At 36.8% G+C, this 20,613-nt stretch overlaps 1 protein-coding gene across 6 annotated transcripts in view; it reads right to left on the bottom strand.

Annotated features, from left to right (window-relative positions):
• Positions 1–20,613, bottom strand: part of NAV3 (neuron navigator 3) — a 797,711-nt gene that overhangs the window by 88,526 nt on the left and 688,572 nt on the right. For 5 of the 6 annotated variants that reach the window (XM_087868917.1, XM_045779499.2, XM_045779501.2 and 2 more), the window contains 4 exons: positions 6,366–6,498; positions 5,455–5,725; positions 3,800–4,508; positions 1,248–1,736 (listed from right to left, as the gene is read on the bottom strand). In XM_087868917.1, the coding sequence (XP_087725043.1) occupies positions 1,248–1,736; positions 3,800–4,508; positions 5,455–5,725; positions 6,366–6,498 (1,602 nt within the window). The remainder of the gene's footprint in view (positions 1–1,247; positions 1,737–3,799; positions 4,509–5,454; positions 5,726–6,365; positions 6,499–20,613) is intronic. The other variant, XM_087868918.1, reaches the window with a different exon arrangement.

Genomic DNA, 20,613 nt, shown 5'->3' on the forward strand with positions numbered 1-20,613 from the left:
TTTTTTGTAATTAGCAGCCCACCATAGGAACTATCAAGCATAAATATTTCCATTCCAAAAATCTTTTATCAGAGGGATGTCTCATGGGCATGGTTGTTCATGTCCATGAGGGGACTGGGAGGTACAGTGGGATGGAAGCCATGTTTTACATTTCACAAAGGCAAGAGAAACGGAAGAGCAATGGGAAATTTGGGGTTAAGGAACAACTAGTGTAATGTGGTGAGAGTCGGTGTTTTAAAAAGTGAATCTGGGAGTAAGTTTGGAAGTCTGGAAAAAAGCTGAGATGTCATCCTCAGTAACAGGCTGAACAAAAGCTTAGGGAACGATATCAGGCATTTTCAGTGGCCAGTAGTGCTTTCACAAATAACACAACTAAGACAAGTGGCCAAGAGCATTTTTAAAAGCTTTAGGTGTGTCAAGAAACAAAGAACATTAAGTTTATCTGGGAAAAGAGGCAATTTCAGGACATTTTCCAGGGGGAAAGAGTCAGTAGCAAAATACCTGAGAAAAGATTTTTGGGGTGAGAGAATCTAAAGACACTTTGGTTAACAGTGACACTTTCTGGTAAATATAATCGGTAAGGAATGCTGAATGTTTTTCATTGTAAGTTAAAAAAAAAAAAACGCTTAAACCAATGGGAAACACCTAGTAATATGATTTATTTTCAAGGGGCCTATTAAAAATATCACTGGTATTATTAATTTTCTGTAAGAATTCATATCTGACAATTGACTTTTTTTCCAATTCAACTAGGATTCCCCAGTGATCTTTTTGCTATTTTCCTAGAGAAGTGCTAATAAAGCAAACTTAACATATTGCTCAGAACATAATTATAGAATCCACTGAAATTTGGTCTTTAAAAATGCTCAAATTATCATAAGGAGCTACATGGTCTTGGAGCTTAGGCCAAATCATTAACATGTCTTGAGAAGACATCATTTAATACATGAACACATGCTTTGAATTTTATTCAAATTGCTTGTTTGGTACATATGTATGCATTCATATTAAGAAACTTAATTATACAATTATCCTATTCTTCATGGCCTTTTTTTTCTTCTACGAAGAACTTGGTAGTAAGAGCAAACAAAAGGCCCAGTCTCCTTAATCTTTTATCCCTTCAATTTTATGTCCCTTTGCAGAGTGGCATTCCCACTGACATCAAGGGAATTTAGTGGGGGAGGAGGGTAGGCACAGTGTGGGGAGGAGGGGGTGAAGACTTCATTGATGCCTCTAGGAAAGCTCACCTTTCTGAGAGAGTAGATCTCACACTACCCGTTCTCATGAGCAGGCTCTGCACCTCGTGAGTGCCTGTGGTCAGTCCAGACAGGGAGCCATGATGGCTGAGGGGGAGGTCAATAGACTCAGAGCTCGTATGGAGGCTAGTCATGGACTGGTAACTCGGAGTGTCCTTGCTGCCGGCAGAGGAACTGCTCAGATTGGCAGCCCACACGAGACCACCTGATGTGAAAGAGTGGACCGACGCTGGGCTGGAAGCCAACGAGTGACTTAAGCTTATAACATCTGTAGTTAAGTCTGAGGGTTTATTGAAGAGAGGGCTGCTGCTGCCACTTAGCCCACCAGCACTGCCCATGCTGCCCGTACCAGACGACGGTGACTCCAGACTGCCTTGCCGCGCTAATGTGGTACTAGGACTGGGCATTACTGAGGAGGATTTCACACCCTCAGTATTAGGTGCAGAGGCAGATTTGCCACCTGCCTTGGCACCAAACAACCTAAAAGAAAAACAAATAACAACTTCAGTTGTTCCAAGAAACTAATATCCACATTTCATATTTAGGGTTACAGTACACAGAGCCAAGCGTGCTTTGGCGTACCGAGCTCCCAAGCACTTCCCGTCTCCACGTTAATGAACTTTATAAGCTCGAACTTCTTAATCTTGTGCCAAAAAATCTCTCATATCACTATAAAGGTAAGTCGGTACTGGGCTGCCACCCAGGGGGTGGGGGGAAAGGGGCAAAACAAAAGTAGATCGAACATGAAAATCCTTGGCTTTCACAGTTTAAGTGATCATGAGAATCTTTGGAGAAAATTAAAGAGTTTGAGCGCACTTGCTGTTACCTATTTACAGAACCATTATAATGAAACAACTTCTACGCATTCGGTATAGAGCACTTAAAATTTTTTCTTTTCTTTCTTTTTTTTTTTTTCAATGTAACAGTTTATTCGAAAACTAAAAGGAATGCTTAAGGCAAGGTTTAGGAGGTTATGTTACGTATCTGGAGGCCTGAGTGACGGTCAGAGAGCAGTTGGCTAGAAATAAGATTGGACTCTGTTGGCAACATGTTCGTTTGTGTGTATTTTCCTCAAGAAAGACCAAAGGTTTTATGTCAGTTGCCAGTGCTATTCGAGTACATATTTATAATAGTGATTTGAAACATAGTTGGTGCTAACTTAGATGTTGGAGTTCAGTTCAGAAAACATTTTAGTTTTGTAAATGAAGCAGATGATATAATCGAATTTATGTAAATATGGAAATAAAGTGATATGAAGTAATGGCATAATGATTACTAACTAATTAAGTTGCAATGAAATCCATATTTCCTATTCGTGAAATATTTTATGACGAATATGAGAAATTGTTTCATAGGTAATGGGCCACTGGAGGGCACTATTGGCTTTTATTTAAGCAACCAAAATAATTACTCCCACTTCAAGTCATTATTCTTTCCAATGAGAATCAACATTTCAAAAAGCCAGTTTTTCAGAATTAATATTTCTACTGAGGAATATAACCTCTAGGTTTTCAAACAATCATGTATCTGAGATTGCTTGAAATGTAAATGTTTCAAGACCCTTTATTTCCCAGTTATCAAGGTTCTTGGTTTATTCATTGAAATAAAAACAAACATTAAAAATACTTAACGCGTACGTAATGGACTATAAATCATACTCTATCATTTCATAGATGAGGAAACAGACCCAGAGAGGTTTAACCATTTGCCCCAAGTCTTTAACGCTATGTATTTTCCTGCCACTTAAATATATTAGTATTTAAAAACAATGATATCACACAGCAGAACTCCACATATTTAGTACCAAAGAGAGTCCTTACACAGAAACCAAGTATGCTGCTTATCAGAGTCCTATCAGAGAAGCTGACGAAGCCTCAAAACTTCATCCATTCCTGAGTTGTTATCCTATATGAAACATCCAAATGTTTCCAAATTCTGTCCATGATATCATACCTTGATTTTCATAAATACGTTAAGATACGGTACTGCATAAATCTGTCCAATCTCATCTCTTACAAGGAAAACAATTTCATCTGCATTCATGATTATTGACTCATTAAGAGCCAGCAAGATCATAAACACTGGAAATGAATACCAATAGTCATGAAGACCTATTTTGTTCTATTTTCAACTGTGGAAAGCAGAGATGGAAATCAATGGAAATTTTACAAGCGATTACTTTATTTTATCACTACCCCCCGATACTGCCATCTGCTTTTAGGTTTCTTATAAATGCTGTTTGTGTTGCTAATATTAGAATGATAGTGGGACTGAGAAGTTTGAGCATTTCTCAAAATGAACACCATTTTTTCCCCAGCTATTTATAAGATCAGCTTTTTAAAACGCACTGTACTTGGAAACTAAATAAAAGATGCTAAGCTATATGGACCTTACAGCATATATTTAGGGTATCTCTATCTCTATCTATATTTAGGATACAGGATTTAGGACACACATGGATTATTTATATTTGCTAAACGGTTCCCGTGTATCTTACAGTATAGCGTTTTCTATTTGCCCAGCATCGTTTCACACATTCTTACCTTCGAAATGTAGGTGACGCAATGTCAGGATACTTGGATCCTGGCTGCCTGAGCCCTTGTGTCCCACAGGCACTGGCAGAGGTGGGGCTGGATTTGGGGGAACCTGACAAAGAAACACTCTCCGAATCTGACACGGCTACTTTCTCCTTTTCCTTGTCTGTTTGGTTGACAGTGACGGGGCTCGAGCGCCCTGACCCAATCTTAGTGGGCTCTCTGAGTTTCGAGGTGGAGGCACCAGCCGACTTGCTGCTGACGTTGGAGTCGATACTGCTGGTGCTGGACCTGTGGCCGCCCCGGCCGGGGATGCCGCTGGCGCTGGATTTGGAAGGGCGGGGCAAACTGCGGTACTGCAGGGAGGTCTTGGAGCTCACGTGCAGCACACCGTCATCCTGATTCTGGGACCCGTCCAGGCTGGTTTTTCTCCCTGCGTTTGACTTCCCGCCAATGGCAGCAGATTTGGGGATTTTACCCAGCGTGGCTGACCCACTTGTTATTGTCGCTCCACTGCTTGTGATCATGCTAGATGACCCTACTCCGCTTGGTTTCTTAAATCCAAAAGAGCTGGGAGCAGTGGATCTTCCAATGCCGGAGGGGGGCTTTTTCCCCTCATCTCCGCTGCTTTTTCCTGCATCTGATGGAGACCTCTGTAGAGACGATCCTTTCAGGGGAGTTTTGCCTTTCTCAGAAGCTTTGGCATCATCAGTTTTCCCTAATGAATGAGAAATACACAAATATACATGCCTGCACGTTTTGATTAATACACTAATCTTTCTTCAAATGACGTGTAAAAATGTGAATACATCTTTATATTACTGCAGTTCCTAACCATTTATTTAGATCTCGATAGGTACGTGCTTTAATATATTGAGAGGATTGCCTAAAAAGCAATAAAAATATGGCTCTTACAGAAAATGTGACGAGTGATGAAGGAGATAAAATGAAAATGCATTTTTTTACAGTTTATTATTGTCTTATATCTCACAACTCTCTTCCTTTATCAGGATAGCACTTAATCTTATCAAGCTAAGTGCTAGAAAAAGAATTCATTTGAATATCTGTAAGATGTTTATATTTAGTGTCCCTGGTACAACACTACTTAAGTGACACTATTTAAAATTAGGCACCATTTTAAAAATAGGGAAAGAATCTTAAAAAAAAGTAAAAGATGGTACATTTTGGCAGAAGTCTGTCACTCTTTTCTTTCATAAAGTATAATTCACAAATGATGTTTCAAATCTCTAGCATGCCAACCCATTATATTACTGTGATTGTTCTTCCCTCTCAGTGGTGGTAGTGAAAATTAGTGTATACTTAACATAAATATTGCAAACTTTCATAAGGAAGGCAGAAGGAAAGCAATCTTATTTTTATTAAGCAGACTTCTTTTATTTCCACATGAACAGAAATGACTATGGCAGAATAAAGACACTCAATAGCCCCAAATTATAATGGTGCTCTCTCTCAAGAATGCCTAGATTGTTATATTCATGTGGACTTATATGGTAAAAATGTGAAACTTACATGGAAAATAATAACTATACAGAGAAGAATATGATTTAATTAAAAAGAAAGCTATTATTAAAGAGAACAAAGATTGAATGGAAACCATATTATTAAAATATTTTTGCATAACAGCTGTGAAGTGACAAGCCTACCAGCGGTCTTGAGTGCACTCGTTGCAGCTTTCTGCCTAGATGGCGCTCCTCCTTGGGCAGACATGCCCCTTCTCCAAGAACCTGTCTGTGAAATAGACAGGGAGGCTTTCTGCCCTGTCTTCTCAGGGTCTTCAGGAAGTCCTGAAGAAACACCCTTCCACTTGCTAGCTCCATCGCCATGGCTGTCAAAGTCCTCTTCTGGTTTTTTCAGCTCCTCAGTAGTATCCCATGTCTCATCTGTTGTAGAACGTTTCTCTGAATCTGTCTTCAGCTACGAGGAAAATATTACAAAGAAACTTTGGGCAGAAAAATCTATAAAGTGTGAATAGGCCTTCGAATGTAACTTTTAACTGGTTAAAAAAAAAGCATCACTGATTTATATTTCAAAAGAATTCCAAAGACTCCTATTTTTATCTATGTCTTCATTAAGTTTCATTAATTTCAGCCACATAATTCTCACTTGCACATATTAGAGAATGTCAGAATAAATATGTGCAGAAAACCCCAATTAAATACTCCAGAGAGAAAGGAATTTTCTATGTCAAATTTAACAAGGGAATGGAGGACAAGATAAAACTTAATTATCTAATACCCATTCTTGATTTGCCATTCTCAAGAGATGTAGTAATTTGTTTCAGAGATCAATATAAAATTAATCAAGAACTACCTAAAATGAGACTATTAAAATAGTTTTTAGGGTTAATAATATCAATATTATCAAAAGAGATATGATACACAGTAAGTCTTTCTGGGTTCGTTTGTAATCAATAGAAAAAATACATATACACAAACTGCTTCTGTTTATACAATTATATCAGATTCAGAGGTCATGCTATATTTTAATCTAATATAAAATAACTTGGGGGAAAAACTGGCAGAAGCACTGGAGAAAGTAAGCAGGCAATTCTCACCTGGGTGTTCTTCCTGGAGGGGACGGTGATGTTGGAGTAAGAGCTGACTGAGGACGTGGTGTTCAAGTCGTCAGTGCTGATGTTATCAAGGGTGTCACTGAGACCACTGCTCACAGAGCTGCTGTCATCCCAGCTAAAGGCAAGACACACAGCAGCAATGAACCAAACACAGGATGCCCAAGGCAAGTCAGCTATATTTCCATATAACACTTATCGTGCGTTGGGAAGATAATCCTCATTTTTTAAATCTCGTGATGAAAAATTATTGACTTTCCATTTTAGGAGAATCATATTAAATAAGAATTGAATGCAGGCCTGAGAATAACCTTATCTGATATTTGCAAAGAATCAGTGTCTAGTGCAGATCCAGGCTCCAGGGAGTATCTATAGAATGCATGAACACACTGCTACAAATACTGCATGGTATCAGGAAAGAATAAAACCACCAATGACTTTTTTTCCCCCTGGAAAAAGCAACATAGCATATAAGAATTCATTCTTTGTTTTGAAAGTTAAAAAAAAAACAAAACAGTGCTTTAGTTAGGAATCAGAAAGTCATTCTTCATTCTTTCTCCCACCTTAGTAACTACTAATGATTCACCAACTCTTGATCTTTGAGTTTCATGTCTATCATATCATCACTCTTGCTATACCTCACAGTTTCTGGTCTGGACAATAAACAATAACCTCTTATTTGGCCTTCCTGCCTTTGGTCTTTCTCAATACAACTTCATTGCTAAATTTGGGTCTATGATCAAAATGATCAAAAATTCACATCTGGCCATGTCACTTTCCTTCCTCAGAGACTTCTCTTTATCAAAGCCCTAGATTCCAAAATAGAATGCACCTGCGTCACAGGATGAACAACGCAATCCACTGGGGCTTAAGAAAAAATACTTGAAATTCTGAATATATTTGTTTTTATTCTAAGGAAGAAAAATAGAACAGGCTATGTGAATATTCATGTGTGGCTAACATGTGCACTCTCATTTAGTCAATGTGTCAGATGATGCAGAAGTAATGTAGGATAAGCAGGGCAACCTGAATGAGAATGGCAGCTGCACAGTTCAAAGGGGTGGGACACAGTTCTCTCGTTTACTGTCTGGTTTCAGTCTATTGTGATGTACTGCTGCTCACCTGTGCTCTAAACAAATTCATGCACATGGGGTACATATATTAGATACAGACAAAAGTTAAGTTTCATAAAATGGATAAGTGCCTTTAAAAAGCTCGTGCATACAATCCATACATAAAGAGACTATCCTTAATGAAAGCATAAGCAAACCACAGAGGAAAGGCGGTGAACTGATAGTTTTCCTACTCTGGTATGTGTGCTTTATGAGTCATATCATAAATTCAAAATAAGAGTGATATATTGAGATCACATATGAAGCCAACAAGAAATGCAATTACCAAGAAGAAAATAAAATTCGAATTTATAGCAAATAATGTTAATGATGATCCCTCCCTAGCTGTATATTTTGTTTGTGATATTAGCTACTGTTAGCATAACCCAATTAAAAATGGGCAGAAGACATGAACAGATATTTCTCCAAAGAAGACATGCTGATGGCCAACAGACACATGAAAAGATGCTCATCATCATTTATCATCAGGGAAATGTACATCAAAACTACAATGACGTATCACCTCATACTTGTTAGAATGGCTAAAATCAACAACATAAGAAACAACAAGTGTTGGCGAGGATATAGAGAAAAAGGAGCCTTCATGCACTGTTGGTGGGAATGCAAACTGGTGCAGCCACTGTGGAAAACAGTATGCAGATTCTTCAGAGAGTTAAAAATAGAACTACCCTACATCAAGCGAAATAAGTCAGAGAAAGACAAATACCATATGGTTTCATTCATGGACTTTAAAAGACAAAACAAATGAGCAAAGGGGGAAGAGAGAAAGAGTGAAAGAGAGACAAACTGAGAAACAGACATTTAACTATAGAGAGCAAACTGATGGTTATTAGAGGGGAGGTGGATGGGGGGGGAATGCATGAAACAGGTGATGGGGATTAATGAGGGCACTTGTGATGAGCACCAGGTGATTTACGGAAGTGCTGAATCACTGTATTGTACACCTGAAACTAATGTAACACTATAACTAACTGGAATTTAAAACTTCAAAAAACTTAATTTTCCTCAAATTTTAAAGCATAGTGTTATTTCTCTCTTCTTCCTCTGGATTCCAAAATCTTCCCCCCAAATCTGAAACTGCTTTTACAAAGGTCAATAAATCCACAAATTGAGTGCTTACTATGTGTCCTACTCTTCCAATTACTTTATATTATATAATCCTCAAATAAATCTATGAGACAGGCATTATAAAGATTCAGAGGTTCAGGTAGGTTAAATGACATGCCTAAGAATCCACGATGGACCTGGGATTTGAGCCCAGGAATGATGCCCCACAGCTTGATTAGCATTATGCTCCCCTGCCTCCAATCTTTTTGCCCCTTCTCTCTTGAAATATATCAATGATGAGTCTTTACAGGTTCTTTGCAAAGTTCACAGAGTCCTCCAAATCCTTCACTTTTTCCTCTTCTTTGGGATTCCTTTGAATTCCTCAATATTCAGAAACTAATCTTAACTCACTTTTTACATTCTTTCTTGGAAATTCCCTGGTCTTCCGTAGCTTCAGTATCACCTGTATGATCACACTTAGATTCACATCTTTAACCAGACTTGTTCCTGACTACCAGATCATCATTTCCAGCCTTCTACTGGACAGTGTGTCTGGGATGTGTTGTCAACCACTCAAAATCACTCTGCCTAGCCTACATCATTTCTCTTTAAAAAGTATTCTCCCTTTCAGTTACTGACATTACCTATTAATCTTTCTGCCACAAAATCTAAGTGTTATTGCCTCTCTTCTCTCATTTGGCTCCATTCTTAGTTATCTCTAATCTTTGAAAATCCTTCCCAGCTACAGGTAACACAGCCACCCTTTTGTTCCACATATGCACTGCCTCTGCTTGTCCTTCCTTACATAAAAATTATTAGTAAGTATCTGCTCTTATTCATTAAGTAATGAATAAATTGTAACCCCTCTCCTTGAAGAACTCAGTGTTTACTGTTGAAGAAAAAATTTAAACAAATGATTACACAATAAAACATGGCACGTTGTTGTAATTAGAAGTGCGTTAAATGTATGGCATATGGCAAAGCTACTATCACCTATTTGAAGAGTTGAAGAATTATTTCACAATAGGAATATTGCAGAGTGATCAGAGGAAATCTATGTTAATCACTGTATCGTAGCATATATCACCTGTTATATCCATTTTTTGTGCCTTTCTATATACTTGATCATAATCTGAATTACCTGAAGTCTTTGTAATCCTAGCATATACCATGGTATCTACTGCTGAATAGATGACTAGTAGATGTTTGTTAAATGAATGAAACGATTTTACTTTTGAAAATGCTGCTACTATTCAGTAATGTTAAGTTAGATTGAATCTAATAATAAATGTGGATTTTGAAAAAAATTTGTTTGACATATTTCTTTGCTAAGCAAACTTAAAGGGATAAATTTTGATTGATAACAACATTTTCCTAATCTAGCCTGTGATTTTGACTTTCATCTTTGATTTTGTGGATACCAGAATTCTCCCTGGCTAGGATGCAATTAATCTTGTTTATTATGGTACATTTAATTAAGTTGAAAAAGCTTCACAAAATAGGGTTTTTTACTGAAAAAAAATGATAATTTACTCACATAATTAGCTCTGAGGTCTCAAGCCTCATCAATATATTTTCTCCATCCTTTCATTTTTAATTTCATTAAGATGTGCTAAGAATTCTTGATGATATTCTTTATAAAAGGGCAACTCTTTTTCTCCTCCAAGTTATAGATCTGTCACTCCGCTAAATTTTTCTTATCAATCTAGGGCGGCTCAATACATTACAAATCTGTGGATCTTTTCCACATAGATTTCATTTACACATTGGATTGTTTCCAGTTTTTAAATACTATGAATAAAACTGTTGAGAACATTCTCATATATCCTATTTTAGAACAGGCAAAATGACAGAAATGTAGGATGATCAGTGATGGCCAGTGGTCAGAAGTATGCAAAGATTCGTAGTGGCCATACATGGCTTGATGCATATGTCAAAACTCAGAACTTCAGGGAAAAAATTATTACTCTCATTAAAAACCAAAAATGTAGTCAGTTAGCCTGTTGGCAAATTACAGTTCAGATATACACTGGATTCTTAACTATTCCAAGAATAGAATGATATTTTTTGGCATGCCTTTTACAGTGTATATTTAAATGTTCAATAACTCAATGGGGCTAGGGATCTAATTTATTTATCTGGTCGTGCATTTGTAGCTCTGGCCCCCAAATGCACCTCTGGATTCACACTTAGAAGCAGAACTGCTTGAAAACAAATATATCATATGTTCTAGGTCTTTTTTTTTCTTCCTGCTTTTTATAATGAAGAATTCTGAAATATTAACTAAATTATTATTATTGTTGTTATTATTATAATTAGAGAGAGAGCAGGGGAAGGGGAAAGTGAGTCTTAGGCAAACTCCATGCCCAGTACAGAGCCCAACATGGGGCTCAGTCTCACAACCCTGAGATCATGACCTGAGCCGAAATCAAGAGTTGGATGCCCAATCAACTGAGCCACCCAGGTGCCCCTAACTAAGTACAAATTAAAATAAGTTTGCAGATTTAAAACTAATTCCGGAGGAAAATGCTAGTCCTATTTGTAGGCTATTTTTCAACGCAGTACTATTTTTGGTATAATAGCAATTTATATAGCAGGTATTCAGCCAGGCTCTACAACAGTTCATATTGCCAGGTCAGCTGTCCTACTTATACACGAACAAGTATAACAGAGATTTCCTTTCAGTAAATAATTCCTATACTTCAGGCATCAATAGTAACCTCAATCTCAGTTTGATAGCTCATTAAATATTCCATTAATGAAATAAATGAACATGCATATTACTACCGATTCCTCTAGAAGTACTGTGTTCCAACCCTAATTCATTCCAAGAGTGTTGCCTACTAAGGTGACATTATTTTTGATTTCTGTAAAAACACCTTGTTAGTCCTAATGTTTTAACAACATACTTTTTTGTTAGCTTGTTTTAGAAAAGTTAAAATAAGAACTAGCCATATAAGCAATGTATATCTTCTTGAATCTTTAATTATATATTATGTGGCTATTTAGAAAACATAACTATAGATAGTATAATATTTTGTCAGAATCTGAGTTCCTAGGCCTTTTGCTGTTGGAACTATTGCCTGAGGTATGCCATAGTGTTTCAACAGCATAAATTCTTCCTCCAGCATGTCCTACTTCCTCATTCGTTATGATCCTGTGATATCTACTCAGTTCTTTCGCTGACAGCTGATTATCCATTTGGACTCTATACCACCCACCACGAATAGATCATTATACACGCTTTAGATCCTTGATGCCACTCCCACTTATGTCTCAGTTCCCTAAGACATCATTTTGATTTATTAGACAGGTCTTAAACCGAGTCCTAAATCCTTCCCCCACCACAATCTCACTCTGAATTCTAAATTAAATCTCATATACCCTTGGTCCCATTTTCAAAAACCTCAAGAATACAAAAAGTTTAAAAACATTAAGCAAATTAAACATTTTTATATATTATTTAAATGTAAATTCCAGAGTCATGTTTGCCATTTATAAATAATGTAGGTAATGTAAAGTGTTCATTGCAGTGCTGAGACCTTTGGACATTCAGCAATTATACAGGACGACACACTAGATGTACTTAGGCACTGTCAAAATTCTCGTGAGACAGACATATTCACTTCCAACCTAAAAATTGGTAAACCTCATAGCAATATATGATACAGTATAAATTCTAAGGATTTTACTAAATATTCTTAAGACTAATAACTTTTATGAAGAGAAAAATGAAGTAATCTTAGCTATCCATGACACTGTGTAAAAAGTTCTGGATTTGCTCATTGTTTCTAAGGGAAAAGTAATAACACTGGCATAACAAAATGAAAGCACCACTTTAAAAAATATTCTGTTCCGGGATAGCTTTGTTTTCTATTTCCATTATTTATGGCAATTTAAATAATACACATAGGGGATGCAGACACCTTTAAAAATATATGCTTAGACACAATGATATCTGCAATAATAATATAAAAAATACGAAGAGTCAACTGTTTAGGCACCAATATGTTAAATCAATTAATTTCTCATCGAAACTCAATATACACAAAACCACTCAGACCTATGCCATACTTTTTTTTTTTTTTTCTAAGAAAACACAATGCACCACCTGTCAAGTTTGAGCACTGCAACCACTGAAGTGTAAATTCTGTATTACTTCAGGGTCATTGACAGAAAGTAATGTAGTGTATTTCAACAAAGATTTATTCAGCATTTCCCTGGAAAAATATTTTATTATCAAGAAAAAGAAAGCAAGTCACTAAAGAGACTTCTGAATTGGAAAAACCTAAGTATATAACATCAACATGTTAAAAAAGTTTTATAATTTTATGTTAAAAATAGTGTTTTTGGGGAGCCTGGGTGGCTCAGTTACTTAAGTGTCCGACCATTGATTTTGGCTCAGGTCATGAGGAATATATATACTCTCCTCAAATTATAAAATGTATATGGTTTTTAATTGCAGGATTATTTTTCTTTTTAGTTCTAGTTTATACCTTCAAAAGTGTTTTTTGTTTTGTTTTGTTTTTAAGATTTCATCCGTTTATTTGTCAGAGAGGAGAGCACGCACAAGCAGGGGGGACAGCAGACAGAGAGAGAAGTAGGCTCCCCATCAAGCAAGGAGCCCATTGCGGGACTCAATCCCAGGACTCTGGGATCATGACCCAAGCCGAAGGCAGATGCTTAACTGACTGAACCATCCAAGCGTCTCACCTTCAGAAGTGTTTCATCCTGCCAGTGTTCATTAACTATGCAATATAGTAGAGTTTGAGTAGCAGATTTAGAATCCAGTTGAAATGTCCTTTTCTCTATGAATCCTCTCTTGAAATCCGAGGAAACTAGTTCTTCCACGTCTGTGTTTACTACTTCTGCTGCACTGCAGTTTATCTGCTCACGAAGCTATTTTAGCCACAGGATCATGGTCAAGGGAAAGGAGAGTGGCTTGTCTCTTGGAGTCTCAGTGCCCAGCTTGGCATCTGACCCATGACAGGTTCTCCACATTTGTGAAATAAATCAATAAATGATCTAGTCTTACATAGCCACAATCTATATCCTTCATCTGAATCATTCACACATCCTAACCCTTAAATGGGCAAATAATTTTGAATTGTGGTAAAAAAAAATCAATGGGAAAAAGTGAGAGAAAAACCAATGAGAGGGACCCGCTAAGTTTGGGTGAGGAAAGAACAACCTCTTGGAAGAGGTAATTTTAAATAAGCATTATGTAGACAAGTAAAGGGTGAAGAGAAACCCTCTGTGAAAGTGGTGGAAGAGAGAGCATTAAAGGAAGAGGAGACAACAAGTGTAAAGACCCAGAACAACAAAGGTCAGGATACAGCAGGCAAGGGGCGATGTGGAAGTTCTGAGACTGCGAAAGTGGGCAGGGCTAGCCCTTGCAGGATTTTACAGACAGTGCGGAGAAATTTGACTTCTTTAGAAGTACAATAAAAACTCATCAAACAGTTTTAAGTGGTAAAATGACATGAGCAGATAAATATTTTAAAAAGTATTTTAGTATTATGAATATATTGGAGGTAAGGAAGAATGGAAGCAGGAAGCTCGATGAGGGGGCTATGGTGACATTCTTGTTTCTGACCAGGGGATACACATAAATTAAAAGAAGGCACTTTCAAGATACATTTGGAGGTATAAATGGTAGGATGCGCTCTTGGTTGGTGTGACATAATAATAAATATATGTTTGGCCTCTATCTTGGATTCCCAATACAGAGCTCTTAGAACTTTTGTAATTTCTTAAGTGATAAGGATACTAGCATCATCTTTCATTTTAATATTTGGTCTTCCACTCCAGTACCTAACATAGGGCTCCTAAATCTCTTAGAATTTCCTGAGTGATAGGAGCATCTTTTGTTCTAACGGGGGAACTCGTGGTTGGCTCTGGATAGCCCACTGATTTTTTTTTACCCCCATTCATAACTATTTGCACATTAAAGTATTAGAAGGAGTGAATGAATTACAGTTCAGGCCTTACTTTGTCACTGTATGACTAGATCATTTACCGATTTATCCCACACCTCTATCCTCAGGGATGGGAGAGAGGCAGAGGATTCAGTGAATAATGTATCATGCCTTTGTGATGAAGCTTCCGTAAAAATCCATAAATTACAAGGTTTGGAGAGCTTCCAGGATGGGAAACACATGGCGGTGCTGGGAGCGTGGTGTGCTGGGAGAGGGCATGGTCGTTCCGTGCTTCTTCTCTATATTTTGACCTACGTACCTCCTCAGTTGGCTGTTCAGATGATGGTCAGTATCTTTTGTCATATTCTTTGTAATAAACCAGTAAATATAAATAGGTGCTACCCCGAGTTTTGTGAGGCATTCTAGCAAATTATCAAATGTGGAGGGAGTCATGGGAACCCCCAATTTATAGCTAGTAAGTCAAAAATATAGGAGGCTTGGACTTGGCAGTTGATATGTGAAGTGGGGGAAGTCATATGGAACTGAGCCCTTCACTTATGGGATCTGATGCTCGCTCCAGGTAGTCAGTGCCAGAATTGAGTTGAATTAAATCGGAGGACAGGCAGCTGGGGTGAGAGAATTGGTTGCTGTGGGAAAAGCCCCAAACATTTGGTGTCAGAAGCATTCCATGAGTAGAGATTTTTTAGTTTTCTTTTAGTTGGAATGTGTAAAAGAGGAAGAAAAAAAAAAGACTTTAAATCTCTTGCATACTTTCCACTGGCAATAGAGGCATGAATGCATTTTTGGAAAAGTAAAAAATCCATTGACAGGATTCAAAACATAATTTTAATCCCAAGTTCAGTTTGCACTTAGTACCATTAGTTTCACATACCAAGGGAAACTGATAGTTTACTGTATCATAATTTAAGTGTATAACTCTTGATAAGCTGGTGATTCATGTAAACATAAAGTTAAAATCTTTCCATTTTCATTATCTTTAGTATGCACAAAATGCTATGTATTTATCCATGAAAACTTTACAGAGACTACATTAATACCATTTGGGTTTTGGGTAAGGAGAGCAATCGATAAACTCTATGCACTGAAATTTTCGTTCCCTTTTCTCTAGAAAACAGATAATGAAGATTTATTCTATTGTAGCATCAGATAAGGTAAGATAAATGAAAAATGAAAAGCCCTTGTTCTTTATAAAAGAAAGCCCTAGGTAGATTTGGTTAAATGAAAGATGTTAGCGTGAAATGAATTTATGCAGTCAGGCAGATTTTTATGTTTTAATGATACCTGAGGCAGATAAGAAACATCTATTTTTGTTTTTATTATAATATGAGCTGAAATCACAAGAGATAAAATGATCTTACTTAAAATTCCTTTGCCGAAACACGTTACTAGAACAATGCTTATTGTAATTTGCTAACTTCTTCCAGTGTTCATTTTCATGATGCTGTTATATGGTTGGAATAGGTACAGGTTTACTTAAAAGTTTCTGTTAGCGATAAGCTGAGAATATAACATATGACACAGAAGTTAACTCAAGGATTCATTACGATCCATCGTCATCCTTTTATATCTTATATTAATTTAAAAACCACTATGTGCTCATTGTGGAAAACTAGGCACTCCATACATATATAAAAGAGACAGAGCAGGGGCGCCTGGGTGGCACAGCGGTTAAGCGTCTGCCTTCAGCTCAGGGCGTGATCCTGGCGTTACGGGATCGAGTCCCACATCAGGCTCTTCTGCTATGAGCCTGCTTCTTCCTCTCCCACTCCCCCGGCTTGTGTTCCCTCTCTCGCTGGCTGTCTCTCTCTGTCGAATAAATAAATAAAATCTTTAAAAAAAAAAAAGAGAGACAGAGCAAATAATCTCCAATTCCACCCAGAAGTAACCACCATTAACATTTTGATGATTTCCGTCCATTCATTTTCTGGATGCATTATATGAACAGATACAAATTTACCTGGTTGAGACCCTGCTGATTAGAATACATGTCCATTATTCATTATTCACTTATTTTATATGACATTGTTGTGATTTTTAATGTCCTTAAAAATCTTTCTGACATAATGATATCACATGAATTATTATATATTTAACCATTTCTGTTTTAGGAAATATGAAATACTTTGTAATTTTCTTACTCTTCTAAGTAACACTGTAATGAATACCTTTGTACATTTATGTTTACATAAAAGGTTACATTCAAGATTATTTTCCTAGCATGAATTCCTAGAAAGAGAATTAGTGATTCACAGGATACAAACACTTGAAACACTGCAGATGCAGCATAACAGCTGAAGAACACATCATCTTATATTCTTGCCAGTCATACAACAGCACTAACCCTACAAAATCCTAGGTAGTTTCAGGTAAGGTGGTTTTCTTCAGTAATTTGAAAATTGCTCGGTGTAGTTTTAATCTACACCGATCGAATTGTGAGATTAAATTCTATAGGTTTATTGGCTATTTTTATATCCATAAATCATCTATGTCCTTCGTATATTTTTTCAACAGAGTTTAAGTTATTTGTATTAGATTTTTACATATTATAAATTGTTTCAAATATCTTCCCCTCTATTTCTGGCTTTTTACTTTATTAGTGATAATTTATTGATTTTTTTATTGGATATTTTAACATATAAGGTTCAAAAATATTTTAGCCAACTCCATCCATCTTGGTTCTATAATATCTTCTCCCAAGAAATTTTGCATACATAATTTGCTTCTCTTCCTTTCCCTTCTCTGATATTCCATTTTTGTGGTAAGATGAGAAACGCCGATAACTATTTCTATTTATTATTATGGCTCACTTATCAAGTCTTAATATATAAGACATACTTGGGCATTTTTTAATGATTATCAATATGTTCCACTGACCTATTTATGGATTTCTTTAGTAATACAATGTTGCTCTAATTTTTATAATGATGTTCAGAGGTTTTTCTTTAAGGCAGACAACTTAAAAATATAAATCTAACTAAGAATTCAAGCCTTTTAAAAACCTTCTCAAAATTACTAAAATTTGTTATTATTCTAAAACATTATTACCATGCATAGTTTTACTCAGTAGTACATGAAACATTTACTGAATGGTTTCATTATGGCAGATACTGGAAATATAGAAATCAGTATGATAGTATGAGATGTGACTTTTGTTATATTGTGGAAAATGTGTAATTCTTCCTCTTGAGAATTCACAGACTATTTTTTTGATATCTGAACATTTAGCTACAGGCATTTTACTTAATAAACAGCAATCATAGCTATTAATTCTCAGCTAAATTGTCTCCCCTCTCAAAAACCTTCTTTATCACTTGAAATATTTTTGGCATTAGCTATTTCTTTCAGAAGAATAGAAGCACCCAAATTACTATAATTTCAAGGTTGCATGAAAAGAGAAACATTATGTAGAAATAAAAGAGCTTAGATAAAGCTCAACAACTTAGCTACAGACCTAACTGTGAACAAGGTTGAAAATGCAAATCTGTTCTGTGTTATCTTGCTTGAAAGAGCCTACATTAAAGTAACAAGAATTCACCAAAATATTTTTAAGAGAAAAATATTAACAATAAAGAAATATTTTTGCTCTGAGATGTCTAAAATAGGTAATATAAAAACATCCCAGATTTCTCCATCTTAAAACATTGGGAACACTGCCTTGGTAAAGAACATTCCTTTAAAACGTCACTCTAGTGAGTGAAGATCTCTAGAAGGGGGTGAAAGACAGTTCACAATTAGAGGGATGTTTGCCAGGAAATTCACATCGCAGCCCTGAAAAACAACAGATGGCAGCAGTAACAATGAAAACTTGCAGCAGATCCCGTCTGGCACACTTTCAAAATGGTCATTTATATTTCCTATCACAAACAGCTAACTGCTGTCTCCTTATATTGTATGCATGGATATAGAAGAAAAAAAATGCAATAATGACACTTGAATTGCTTTAACAGGGAAAGGAGTAAACCTGAAAGCAAGGCTGAGGTGATGACAAGCCCCTGGGCAGGTGTCTTAGTTTCCTGAGCTTTCCCAGGCATCAACCCCTTGCTGACACTTTGCCTAAAATCTCCCCAGGTCTGAAATGTTGCCAGCGGCTCCCAGGCTATTGTCATATTTCCCACAACTTTCCTTTGTGTTTCTGAGCTCTGCTTAGTAACTTTCATTTGATTTCTGCTTCCTTCCAGAAGATTTCAGTCCAGTGGTTTTTGCTGTTAATCCTGGGACATAACGTCTGATCAGATTTATTTGTGTTCCTTCCAGTAGGAAGTGAGGATTCAGAAAAGGTGATGCTTAAAAGATGAAGCACTGGTGGGTCAACAGACATCTCTCACCCCAGGCAAGCAGAGTGGAGTCAGGGCACACCCAAGAAGAAAGTCAGGTAGAACAGAAGCAAGCCAGAGAGAGGTCACGGAGTCCTAGCACAGTGCAGAATTAGGGGATTTATGGGAGTTGAAAAGGTTCAAAACATAAACAGGAGAAAAGATGTGATATCCACATGTGATTTAAAAAAAAAAAAAAAACTTTGACAACTGGAACAGTCTTTCATCTCAAAAAGGGAGCATTTCTATCACTAGAGCAGAAATCAACTTCTCAGGGTTTGGTAAGGCAAACAGAAGGGTCTGACAGAATGATGTAAAGATGGGAAGAAAAGCAGCTCCTTTCCTGGTGGTTTGTGATGCAGGTTATGATGTTATTCCTTGGTCTTCTCCAAGGAGGAGAACCAGGTTTTGTTCTATAAGCATGGGGGACGTCAGATCATTGGTTGGGGCACTACCTATGTGGTGCTGATTCATAGGATTCATCTTGAGAATTTTATGTCTTTTCCAAATAGTGAATTTAATACCACCTTGTATTAGCTTCAGGCAGAAGATATATGAAATACTCCTCTCAGGCCAAAATGAGTTCAAATGTTAGGATCAACCCTGAATTTTATCAGTAGGGTTTATTCCAATCTACTCCATCTCCTATTTTCCATATGGGTTCCTTCTGGGGCTGCCCATAGCTTGCGCAGGAAGTGTCTTTATCTGTTCCATGGAAGCATGGTTTTGAAAGTAGTGTGGTCTAGATTTCGGCTACACAGTCATTCAGCCATGCGTAGTTGAGTAGTATACAGCTGGACAATTCTGCATGACCATCCTGGGTACTAGCCTGAAAGAATCTGCCCAAGACAAAAACTCCGAGTTCTCCATCTTGCATAACCTTAATCTATATTCAGTTGGTAACCAAGCTCAACCTGATTTGTATTCCCTCCATTTACACCTCTTTATTCCCACTGCCACTGTCATATAATGATCTCACCACTTCCCAGTAGCCTACTGCCATCTCATAATTGCTATGTCTGCCTCAGGTCTGGGTTTCCAACATATCCTCCAAGAGCCAGAATAAATTACTTAGCATGGTTGGTAAAATTTAGCATGGTACAAAGACTCTTTACAGTCTATGGTTTAGCCTAGTTCCCCACCGCTTCCTTGCATACAGTCATGTTGAGCTACTTTGCACTTAAAGTGTTTTCTCAGTTTGATCAATTCATGCATTCGTTAATGCATTTCTCTACACACACATTCTTCCCAGACTGTCATGTGTCCCCAGTTAAATTGTCTTCCTTCTCAAAAGCTTCTTCAAACACCTAAGGCTCTTAAATGACCTTCCTCTGTATTCTGAGAGTGTCTAGTTCACATATTTATAATTTTCATTATAGCATTTTCTCACCAAATTGATATTGATTATTTTATAGAACTATATTTTTCATTGGGATCTCATCTGCTTGAGGATAGTTATGGACAGATTTCTGATAACATTAAAAATTCTGTAAACATTTATATGTATGTGTATTTGTGTATGTGTATATATATTGTGTGTGTGTATATATTATATGTATGTGTATTTGTGTGTGTGTATATATATTGTGTGTGTATATATTATATGTATGTGTATTTTTGTGTGTGTATGTATATATATATGTATATATATATACATACACACACAAAAGTCTTAGGTTACATTAATAATAGGTTTATACAAGATTGGGGGATTTCATTCTCAGGAAGCTAAACAATTACAAGCGCTCTAACCTCTGCTTGCCTTTTAGACAAAGCTTCTGAATATAAAATACTTTGTTAA

The sequence above is a fragment of the Ursus americanus genome, chromosome 17 (assembly GCF_024610735.1).
Source record: "Ursus americanus isolate L20-20 chromosome 17, mUrsAme1.1.p, whole genome shotgun sequence".
NCBI classification, from domain to species: Eukaryota; Metazoa; Chordata; class Mammalia; order Carnivora; family Ursidae; genus Ursus; species Ursus americanus.